At 31.0% G+C, this 12828-nt stretch overlaps 1 protein-coding gene across 1 annotated transcript in view; it reads left to right on the forward strand.

The window, feature by feature from the left end:
* Positions 1–12828, forward strand: part of MALRD1 (MAM and LDL receptor class A domain containing 1) — a 642247-nt gene that overhangs the window by 281198 nt on the left and 348221 nt on the right. The window contains 2 exon segments of the mRNA XM_055092251.1: positions 11365–11531; positions 11533–11611. Of these exon segments, the coding sequence (XP_054948226.1) occupies positions 11365–11531; positions 11533–11611 (246 nt within the window).

Below are 12828 nucleotides of genomic sequence, written 5' to 3' on the forward strand. Positions count from 1 at the left end.
GTACCCAACACCACACCCGCTAATTTTTGTATTTTATTAGAGATGGGGTTTCCCCATCTTTATTACAGACGGGGTTTCAGTCTGTTGGTCAGGCTGGTCTCAAACTCCTGACAGTAAATGATCTGACCACCTCGGCCTCCCCGAGTGCTGATACATTAATCTAGTTCACCTTAATATCCAAGCAAGGAACTCCCTCTTTTGTGAAAAGACTGTTGCACTAAGTTGATTTATTGGGAAAAACTATACAGGAATAGCAAGGAGGACTCTTATTTTTCAAATTATATTAAGTAAAAGGAGAATGATTAAGGTAAAATAAATGAAACACTATGTGGTACAATTCTTAGAACAGGATTCTATTCCATTCAAAATAGTCAATGCAAAGTATAACATATTATTACCACGTATCATGCTGAGGCATAAATAAAACTATGCATAACTGTTGGGCTCAAAACTGATGTTCAAGCACCTTAATTCCATTGCTAGATAATTTGTTGGTTAACTTTTGCAAAGTGGAGAGAATAGTAAGATCACTTAAAAAATGAAAAGATGGGTTTTTTTTGTGTGTGTTTTTAAAAAAGGAATAATGCATGGGTTATTTTTATATATTAAGTAAAAAATAATATAACATTTTCTTACTAAAGAAACTAACATTTTCTTACTAAAATACATTTCATGCCCTTAAGCTATTGGTAATATGCAAAGTTATTGAGAATGGATTCTGGAACTAAATTACCTAGATTCAGATCTCAGGTCTGCTCCCTACTCAATTGTGTAACATTGAGGAGGATGTTTTATTCTCTGCTCGTTAGTTTTTTCATCTGTAAAATGAGGTTATTAAACAGAACTACTTCATAAGATTTATGTGAAGATTGAATAAGATATATAAAATTCTTATAAGCGTGACTAACAACTGAAAAGTATAAGTCTCAGTCATAATTATTGTTTTTTTTTTTGTTTTTGATACAAATCCTATAACCATTAATGAATTAAGAACAAATCTGTTACAATCAACATATACGTTAAAGGAAAATATCAGGTGTAAAATGAGGTGATTTCAGGAATTAATAGATTATTATTTCTGAGTATTTTGTTTGCATTGCCAGTATTCTATAAGCAAATTAATAAACCTAAACTTCATAAATAATGAAATATAATTTCCTTTCATGTATTTTAAAATACTCTATGCACAAAGCTTTGCCCAGTTCTATGAAATACCAATGATAATTGCCAGCAATAAAATCCCAATCCCTTTCGTTCACAATTTTCACCATTTTTGTCAATCAAGAATTCTGTGATTAAAGTAAGCTGGACACACAGATTTTACAGCATAATTGGATTAATTGACATTTTTCTGTCCCTACTTTATTAGAAACATTATGCATTTAGCTTTTCAAATATATACAGTTTTTGTACTCTAAACTTGACACTTCTAGAGGGCCAGTATTAGATTTTATACTATATGGAAGCTACCTCTCTATCTTGAACTAGAACCATACCAAAGCTTAAACAATATGTATTCAATTAATGAAGAAGGGAATTTGTTTTGCATTTCCAAAAGCATTATTGAAAATAAATTCTCCACTGTAATTTATCACATGCACTTGTGATGATAATGGTGAAATGAAATCCCTGGTAGAAGTGGATTTGGTTGAATGAATATGTTGTCAAAACCTCTTCTATACCACTGTATCAACAAATATTTTCCAGATTCAGTCAGCATCTTTTTGGTGGCCATGGAAAGAAGTATTAATCTGCACCAGCAAAGTCTTAAGACACGCATAGTTGAAAGAACACAGGGCCTGTGATCAATCAGTGTATGGTCTACCTCTTGATCTGATGTGTGCCAGATATTTCAGAAGACAAATATTTTTTGTTTATATCTTTTTCTGAATCTATTAAAAATATCTTGTGTTTTTCCCTTCATTTTGTTTATGGTTATTTATATTACTTGATATTCAAGTGAATTCCTTGCACTCTGACATGAACATGATCATGACGTACTGTCTTATGTGCAGAACTTTATTGGCTAATTTAGTACAAAATTTTGTGCCTATGTTCATGAGACATATTGGTCTATCATCTTGTCATGTATTTTTCTGTTTTCGGTATTAGAGTAATATTGACATCATAAAATACACGTGAGAGTGCTCCCTCTTTCTCTATTTTATGGAAGAGTACATGTTGGGTTACTATTCTTTCTGTTTACATGTGTTGTAGAATTCATCAGCCAAATTTTGCCCTAGAGTCTTCTTTGTGACAAGACTGTTAATTATGGTTTCTATCCATGTAATAGTTGTAGGGCTGTTCACCTTTTTTTTTCCTCTAGTTGGATTTGGTAATTTGTTTTTGAAGGAATTGATGTATTTCACCAAAGTTGTCAAGTTTATTGTTATAAACTTGCTCATAATAATCCTTTATTATCTTTTTAAACTGTATACAACATGTAGTGATATCTTGTCTTTCATTTTTCACATTGGTAATCTTTGTCTTATTTTTATTTATTTATTCATCAGTACAGATGCTGTTTTATCAGTTTTATTGATATGTGCAACTAAACAGCTTTTGGTTGAACTGCTGTTTTTCACAGTTGTTCATTTTGTCTTTAATGGATATTTCCTCTTTATTATTTTCTTCCTTCTACTTACTTTGTGATAAATTTGCTTTTATTTTTCTAGCTTCTTGTGATAGAAACTTAGTTAATTGATTTTGGATCTTGTTTTGTTAAATGTAAGCACTTATAGCTATATGTTACCTGAACTGCTTTACCTGGAGCCCATAAATTTTGATATGCTGAGTTTTCATTTTCATAAGAGTTCAAACTATATTCTAACTACTGTTGTTATTTCTTCTTTGACTCAATGGTTACTTACAAATATGTTGTCAAATATTTGGGTGATTTTTCAGATACCTAATTTGATACTGATTTCTATTTTAATTCTGTTGTGCTTAGAGAGCATACTCTGCATGATTTTAATTCTTCTAAATTTCTTGAAACCTGTTTTATGGCCTTTTATAGGGTCCAGCTAGTGACTATTTCACATGTCCTTGAAAACAATGTATATTCTGTTCTTGTTTGGTGTAGTGTTATGTAAATGTTAACTAGACCAGTATGCTTGATCATGGGTTCATGTCTTCCATACATTTACTTTCTGTTTTATCAGTAACTGAAAGAAGAGTGGTGATACTTCCAACTAACCTTGCAGATTTGCTTATTTCTCCTTTTGATTCTGTCAGTGTTTGTTTGTTGTAATTACATGGATAAACACTGAAGTTTTATTTTTACTTAATTTTTTTTTTTTTTGAGACAGAGTGTCACTCTGTCACCCAGGCTGGAGTGCAGTGGCAGGATCTTGGCTCACTGCAGCCTCTGCCTCCCAGGTTCCAGGAATTCTCCTGCCTCAGCCTCCCAAGTAGCTGGGATTACAGACATGCACCACCATGCCTGGCTAATTTTTTGTATTTTTAGTAGAGACGGGGTTTCACCATGTTGGCCAGGCTGGTCTCGAGCTCCTGACCTCAGGTGATCCACCTGCCTTGGCCTCCCAAAGTGCTAGGATTACAGGTGTGAGCCACTGCGCCCAGCCTTCTTTTTTTTTTTTTTTTTTTTCTGATTGAATGACTCTTTATTACTGCAAAATGGTCCTCTTTGTTCTTGGAAGTGTTCCATACCATGAGTTCTGCTTATTCTCTCTGTTCTGGTGGAGTTCCAACACCTATTGGCCGTAAGTGATTTGTATGAATTATTCCCCTCAGCTGTTCGGTAGTTCTTTTGTTTCATTTTTTGATTACGTTCTTATTTCTTTTAAAAGTGTTTGGAATTTTACTTTACACACTTTTTCTCTCTTAAGTAAAATCCCAATTTACTGTTTCTCTTAATTCCCAATTTTCTCTTCCTCTTACATTTGTATATAGTCTTTACCATAGAAGTTTAATGTCCATACATAATATTATAAGGTTTAAAGTAATTTAATATATTTATCATCCTTTTGAACATTATATAGAATTTAAAAATGTTTTAATCATTTCCTCTCTATCCATTTACTTGTGGTTAGTTGTTTTGCCACATTTTGATACATTACATAAAAATTTGGCAGTGTTGTTGTCATTGTTTTTTATATTTACCGTCAAGTGTACTGCTTTCTTTACTGGAAATTTTTTGTAACATCTTAGGTTTTTATTCTAGGATCACTTGATTTCTTTCTAAAGAACGTTCCGTAGCAATTTCTTAATAGAGTCTTTTGGTGACAAAGTCTTTCACAAGATCTGCTGAAGGCACGTTAGCCAAATGTCTTGTCTCTAAATAGCTCTCCTTACAGATATATCATGTATTGCATTCTCTATTATTTTCATTATAACCTCATTGAAAAATGGGTTATGGCCAGGCACGGTGGCTCACGCTTGTAATCCCAGCATAACGGGAGGCCAAGGTGGGTGGATCACTTGAGGTCAGGAGTTCCAGACCAGCCTGGCCTACATGGTGAAACTCTTTCTCTACTAAAAATACAAAAAAAAAAATTAGCCGGGCCTGATTCCGGGCACCTGTAATCCCAGCTACTTGGGAGGCTGAGGCAGGAGAATTGCTTGAACCTGGGATGTGGAGTTTGCAGTGAGCCGAGATTACGCCACTGCACTCCAGCCTGGGTGACAGATTAAGACTCTGTCTCAAAAATAAAATACAATAAAAATGATTATCATTAATATTATGGAACAACAAGCAACATGAGAGTTCAGGGAATAAATGGTATTTCCAACTGAGTAAAATTTTAACAGATTCTGTGGTATGTATTAAAACATTATTTTGACCAATGGTACTACGAAATTTATATGTGTATGTATTCAGGTGTGTATACTTGAGAAATAGCTTATAGATAATTGAACTTCAAAACATTACTCCAGTCTATACCCTTAATGTCAAGAATGTGTCTGTTCTCTTAAACGCTGCCTGGCTTTAACAATTAAGGTTTGTTTTAATAATATAAGAGTCTCAGACTTCATTGTGCTAAGAAATTCCAAAACTCTAGATCATCCTCACAGTATGTTGTTTTGATGTCTTTTCCTGAATACCTGTAAAAATAAATAGAATTTTGACATTCACAACAGGCCTGATCTACTTGTAGTGTAGTGTGATGCATGGGATGACATCTGATATTATTTGATAGATGGAAGTGTGTGTGTGTGTGTATGTGTGAGTGTGTGTGTGCATGTGTGTCTTAGAGAAATGGAGAGAAATGGACATAGTAAAAGGAACGTTGGCATAAAAGTTAGAATATCTGAATGGTTTTATTCTTTGCTTATCTGCTATTATATAATCACAAACTAGAAGGCATAGTTGTGTCACTTAATTTTAGTAACTGTGATTTTTATAATAGAAGTTTTATTTTTCATGTTTGAGTTTATGTAATATAGGACTGCAGAAGTAAATACTTGGGATTTACACCTGCTGTTTAATTCAGATAAAGGTCTTGATCGGGGCTTTCTTCTTTATGTACTTTGTTCTTTCCATTAATTTTCCTGGTCTGCTCTGGGAGTCATTATAAATATATGGAACCCTCAACCTCCACTCATCAGAAGGCTCACTGAGTAGGAGCTGTTAGTATACTAGAATGTTTAACAACATAGATACTTGTGTGATAAAATTATTTCAGGTGGAAGATTTTCATCCTGTACCACTCCTGCTACTCAGTGTTTCTGCAAATGTTGAAAGGTTGTATACTCTTTCTTTAGTAGTTAGATTCTTATAACCTTCAGTACCAAAATTCTTTATATGACTTACTACAATTTATTAAATGTTTTATGCAAATTATTAATATCAGAAATGAAGTAGGGAACATCACTACAGATACCATGGACATTAAAAGGATAATAAAAGAATACTATGAACAACTCTATGTTCACAGTTTGCTAATCTAGATGAAATGTTTGTTATATAGGTAACTTGCATGTCATGGGGGTTTGGTATACTGATTATTTTGTCACCCAGGTAATCAACAAAGTACCTGATAGGTAGCTTTTTGATTTGCAGTCCTCTCCCATCCCCCACCCTCAAGTAAGCCCTGGTGTCTGTTGTTCCTTTCTTAGTGTCCGTATATCCTCAAAGTTTAGCTCCCATTGATAAGTGAGAACATACAGTATTGGCTTTCTGTTCCTGTGTTATTTTACTTAGGATAATGGTCTCCAGTTCCACCCATGTTGCTGCAAAGGATATAATCTCATTCTATTTTATATCTGCATAGAATTCTCTGGTAAATATATACCACATTTTCCTTATCCAGTCTACTGTGATGGGCATATGGGTCATTCCATGTCTTTGCTATTCTGGATAGCGCTGTGATGATCATGAATGTGTATGTGTCTTTATGATAGAATGATTTATATTCCTTTGATAACTTTTTGATAATGAATATGAATTGAGAGTTACTAAGTACATACTTTATATGGTTCATGCTGCTTAGTCTATTACATGTTAACTAATTTTAATACTTGTAATTCTGAAAGGTAGACAAGTGTTATTATTATTTCCATTACTTAGGTAAATCAAATTTACATGTGATGATCAAAATATCTCTTCCAATAACAAAAACTTTATGGGCTGCCTATTTTAAGTCTATTTCTTATTCAGTATTAAATAGATACTAGATGCTAAGCCCTGGGTCTGCAGCAAAATGGAAATAGTACATTCTCTAGGACTTTGAGAGAGGCAGATAAATTAAGCAAGGAATTAAAGTGTGATGAGTGCTATGATATGGGAAGTGTGAGGTGTTATGGAAATGTATAGCATTTAAGTTTGTAGAACCTAACTTAGACCAAATGGTAAAAAAAGGGAATCCTAAGAAAAAAGACTTAAAGTCTGAATGATAATTCTGGTATTGGAAGATAAGTATTCCAGGTAAGAGAGTGCATGGTGTGAGATGATATTGTGGTTTGCATTTGCATTCCTCTGATGATTCGTGATGTTGAGCATCCTTTCATATATATATATATATTGTCTACTTGTATGTCTTCTTTGGAGACATGTCTTTTGCCAATTTTTAAATCAGGTTACCTGAGTTTTGTCCTACAGAGTTGTAAGAGTTTATATATATATATATAAAATATATAATACATATATAATACATAATATATGTATTATATATGTATTATATATAATATATGTATTATATATGTATTACATATAATATATGTATTATATGTATTACTTATATGTCTTATATATGTATTACTTATAATATATGTATTATATATGTATTATATATGTATTTTATATATGTATTATATATAATATATGTATTATATATGTATTATATAATATATGTGTTATATATGTATTATATATAATATATGTGTTATATATGTATTATATATAATATATGTATTATATATGTATTATATATAATATATGTATTATATATGTATTATATATAATATATGTATTATATATGTATTATATATAATATATGATATATATTATATAGTATATATAATATTTACTATATATTATATAGTATATATAATATTTACTATATATTATCTAGTATATATAATATTTACTATATATTATATAGTATATATAATATTTACTATATATTATCTAGTATATATAATATAATATGTACTATATATTATATTGTATATAATATAATATTTACTATATATTATATAGTATATATATACTTATATATATATTATATATATTATATATAATATATATATTATATAGTATATATTATATATATTATATATAATATATATAATATAGTATATATTATATATACTATATAATATATATATTATATATACTATATAATATATATATTATATAGTATATATAATATATTTACTGTATATTATATAGTATATATAATATAATATTTACTATATATTACATAGTATATATAATATAATATTTACTATATATTATATAGTATATATAATACAATATTTACTATATATTATATAGTATATATAATATAATATTTACTATATATTATATAGTATATAATATAATATTTACTATATATCATATAGTATATAATATATTTGCTATATATTATATAGTACATAATATAATATATACTATATATTATATAATTTTTACTATATATTATATAGTATATATAATATAACATATACTATGTATTGTATAGTATATATAATATAATATTTACTATACATTATATAGTAATATAATATAATATATACCATATATTATATAGTATATATAATATAATATTTACTATATATTATATGGTATATATAATGTAATATTTATTATATATTATATAGTATATATAATATAATATATACTACATAATAATATATACTATATATTATATAGTATATATAATATATACTATATAATATATAGTATATATAATATATACTATATAATATATTGTATATATAATATATACTATATAATATATTGTATATATAATATAATATTTACTATATATTATGTAGTATATATTATATAATATTTACTATATATTATATATTATATAGTATAGATAAAATTATATATACTATATAATATATATAATTCCATTTATTCTTTTTATATTTGAATGCTTCATTTTTTTCTTTTTCTTGCCTAATTGCTCAGGCTAGGACTACTAGTACTAGTTTGAATAGAAGTGCCAAGACTGGGCATTAATTCTTTGCTCCTTATGCTAGTGAAATAACTGAAAAGTTTTTACTTTTGAGTGTGATATTGTATTTGAGCTTTTTATATATGACCTTTATTATGTTGATGTAAATTCCTTCTATGTATAGTTTAAGAAATTTTATTATGAAATGATGTTGAATTTCGTCAAATGCTTTTTCTGCATCTATTGAAATCATCCTAAGATTTTTATTCTTCATTCTGTTAATGTGGGGTATCACATTATTAATTTGCTGATGTTAAACTATTCTTGCATATCAGGTGTAATCTTATGTGATAATGATGTATGATCCTCTTAAAGTGCTGTTGAATTTGGTTTTCCATTATTTTGTTGAGGATTTTTGCATCTATATTTATTAGGGATATTGGCTGTAGTTTTCTCCTTTTGTAGTGTTTGTGCATGGTTTTGGTATTGAGATAATGCTGGATTAATAAAATGAATTAGGAAATGTTCACTTCTCTTCAGTTTTTTGGAAGAGTTTGAGAAGGATTAATGGCAATTCTTCTCTGAATATTTAGTGGAATTCACCCTTGAAGCCGACTGGTTCTGGGCTTTTCTTTAATGGGAGGGTTGTTACCATTTCAGTCTCATTACTCATTATTGGTCTGTTCAGATTTTCTGTTTCTTATGATTCAGTCTTAGTAGGCTGTAGGAATTTCTAGGAATGTATCCATTTATCCAAGTTATTCAATTCTTGGTGTATAATTGTTCATAGAAGTCTCAGTGATCCTTTATGTTTCTATGGAATCAGTTGTATTAACTCCTCCTTTAATTTCTAAGTTTATTTATCTGAGTCTTCTTTATTCTTTGTTCATCTAGCTAAGTGTCTGTCAGTTTTATCTTTTCAAAAAATGAACCATGTATTTTATTGACATTTTCTATGGTTTATTCTCTATATTATTTATTTATGTTCTAATCTTTATAATTATTTTTGTTCTGCTAACTTCGGCCTTAGTTCTTTTTCTTCTAGTTTTCTGTCAAATAAAGTTAGGATGTTTATTTAAGATCTTTCTTTTTTAATGTAGGTATTTATCACTATACACTTCCCTGTTAGTTCTGCTTTTGCTGCATCTCACAAGTTTTGCTATGTTGTGTTTTCATTTCATAAAATATTAATAATTAACCAAAAAAATTTTGTCATAGACGGAGTCCATGATTGAAGCTTATTTTCAATGGCTTCATAATACAAAGTCCACCTAATTAGGCAACCTCAAACAATTCAGGAACAGCATAACACACAAAATTGCCAGAAGCCTTCATAATACGTTTCCTCTCCAGTGGCTTCAATGTGGCATTCCATTCATCTTCATCTTCTGCTCTCTTCCCTCTTGACCATCTATTGTCTAAAATGTGAGACTTATCCAGGAGGTACAAGCTTCTGTATGAGGTTGTATCACCAGCCGTTTCCAGCTCCCAGAAAACCTTATAATAAATACCTGAACTTCATCCCCTACCTCTGACCCACATCAACCCCTCATCTACCAGGTAACTTGCCTCCAGAGGTTCATGTGGCAGGGTGGGGCTACCACCTTCGAAGTAAAGCAAGGAGTGATGTTATCAGCTCCTCTACCTGGAAGAAGGAGAAGACAAGAAAAAAAAAAAAAGTCATATCCTGTAGTGTCAGAGAAAAAAATGTGAAGCTGATATCCCAAGCTGGATTTCTGAACAACTTTTTCTATTGAAATATTGTTACCCATGACAGTTAAATTCTGTTGCAATATTGGAGTAGTATAATAATAATGCCTTCAATATACATTCTAAATAACCTCGTTCCAAAGCACTTTATTTCCCTCATTCATGTATTTGACTAATATTTACTAATCACATAGTAAGGACCAGGCACTGTTCTAGACACTGGTGAGATATGTATATACACACACAAATACATATACATATGCATACACACACACACACACACAATACTCTTTTAAATTAGATTAACTTCTGTAGGATTTTGCTCTTTTTTTCTCTTTTGAGCTAAGGAAACTAAAATTTATCAAATGTTGGTATGATCCAAGTCACGTTACTAATAAATATTAGCACTAGAGGTCAAACTCAGGTCTTCAAAAGCATTACTTTTTCTCATGTTTTGTAAACAAATCTCTATGGTTGGCATTGCATTGTAGAAAAATTGCTTCTAAAAGTCCAAATTATAGACAAATAAATATGCATTTTAGAGAAAAATCTGTTGTAGTGTCAGTTATTAGTTATATAAGCATAGCCGTGCTTCTAAGGAGGTATCTTACATATTGTGGCTTCTGAAAAATATTAGAGTGGACGGATGCTAATGGAATGTATTTCCAAATGCCACATAATACATGATCTCTTAGTTCCTTAAAGATTTTGTTTCAGGATGAAAAAATAGAAGGCCTCACATTGGCTCTCAGATATAATTTACATCCTTGAACACAGTTTACTAGGAATGTTGCATTTGGGGAGATGGAGGGGTACTTTCCTAGATCAATAAAGTGATGCTTTTTTTTTTTTAGCATTTGTGAATAATCATAGTCATGAATAAGCATCTATAGGTTAGAGCTCTGGAGCAGAGTGGGAGAGAGAGAGATGGGGTTCAGGTACCTCAAATTCCTAAGAACAATATGTTCCTTTATAGATTAAAATGAATCCACTCTTACTGCTTTTTGACCTCACTGAATGTGTTAGGAGTGTTCGCTCATTCTTGTTTTGTTTTGTTTTGTTTTAGGTTTCTGCCCACTTGGCTATAAGGAATGTCAGAATGGAAAATGCTATAGGCTGGAACAAAGCTGTAACTTCATGGATAACTGTGGAGATAATACTGATGAAAATGAGTGTGGTAGCTCCTGTACTTTTGAAAAAGGCTGGTGTGGCTGGCAAAACTCCCAGGCTGAACAACTTTGATTGGGTTTTAGGGGTTGGCTCTCATCAAAGCTTAAGACCTCCCAAAGACCACACACTTGGAAATGAAAATGGTAGGTTATTAGATTGTTGTAATTGATTTCACATGATATTCACAATGTACATCAAAATGTCTTTTCTGATAGCAACTGGGGAGCTCTGAAGAGACCACCACGATGATATTGCAAGGCGATCAAACATTTAGTGAGTTTTTTTTTTCTTAGGACTGCTGTAAGAAAGGGCCACAGAGTGGATGACTTAGACAACAGACATTTATTTCTCAAATTCTGCATGCTGGAAGTTCAAGATCAAGATATTGGCGATGGTGATTTCTTCTGAGGGTTGTGAGGGAGCATGATCTCTTCCATGTCCCCTCTTAGATTCTGGTAGTTTCAATAGTTCCTTGGCTTGTGTATGGTGGTTTTCCCTAATTCTTCACATCATCTTCTCTGTAAGCATGTCTGTTTTTAGGCCCATATTCCCTGTTTCATTAGGACCCAGTCATATTGGATTAGTGTCCATCCTAACAGCCTGATTTTAACCTGATCATCAGCAAAAACCCTATTTCCAAATAAGGTCACATTCATAAGAACTGGGGGTTAGAACTCTGGCATATTTTTGGGGAGGAGGGAACACAATTCAAACCATAACAGTTTTTAGCCAAAATCCAATATTAATCATTAATTCGGCAATTGAAGTTAGATGATAATGTATGCTGCCATCAGACATCTTTCCTAAATGGTACACACTTGTAATCAATAACCCTGAATTCTGCCACTCATGTGATCATTAGCAAGTCATTTAAATTTCAGATTTTCAGATTCCTCATCTGTCATTTTGAGATAACAAAATTTGAACTGTGTGCCTCACAGAGATTGTGGAGATGATGTATATGAAGGGAAAAGAGTTTGAAACCTATAGAGATGCCATGAAAATTAAACTTTAAAGCCACATATGTTAAGGGTGTTGGACATGGCTCATTTTTGTAGTGAGTGGCTGAGACTTGATGAAGGAATAAAGGACAGTAGCAGAATAAAGCTGGTTACTTTATTCCTTGGTGAAGGAACTTTTTTCCTTGGTGAAGGAATAAAGGACAGTAGCAGAATGAAGAAGTGACCCTGAATCCCTGGATGCTACGTCATAGGCAAAGAAGTCTAAATATTGAAATTCCATAGGTCTACTGAAAAAAAAAAAAAAAACTGACCAAGGCAGGGAAAGCAAGGCAAAAGTGTCATTCAAACACTCAGCCCTACATACATGAAATGTTATGGATATGTCAATGTACAAGAAC

This window comes from Pan paniscus, chromosome 8 (assembly GCF_029289425.2).
Source record: "Pan paniscus chromosome 8, NHGRI_mPanPan1-v2.0_pri, whole genome shotgun sequence".
Taxonomy (NCBI): Eukaryota; Metazoa; Chordata; class Mammalia; order Primates; family Hominidae; genus Pan; species Pan paniscus.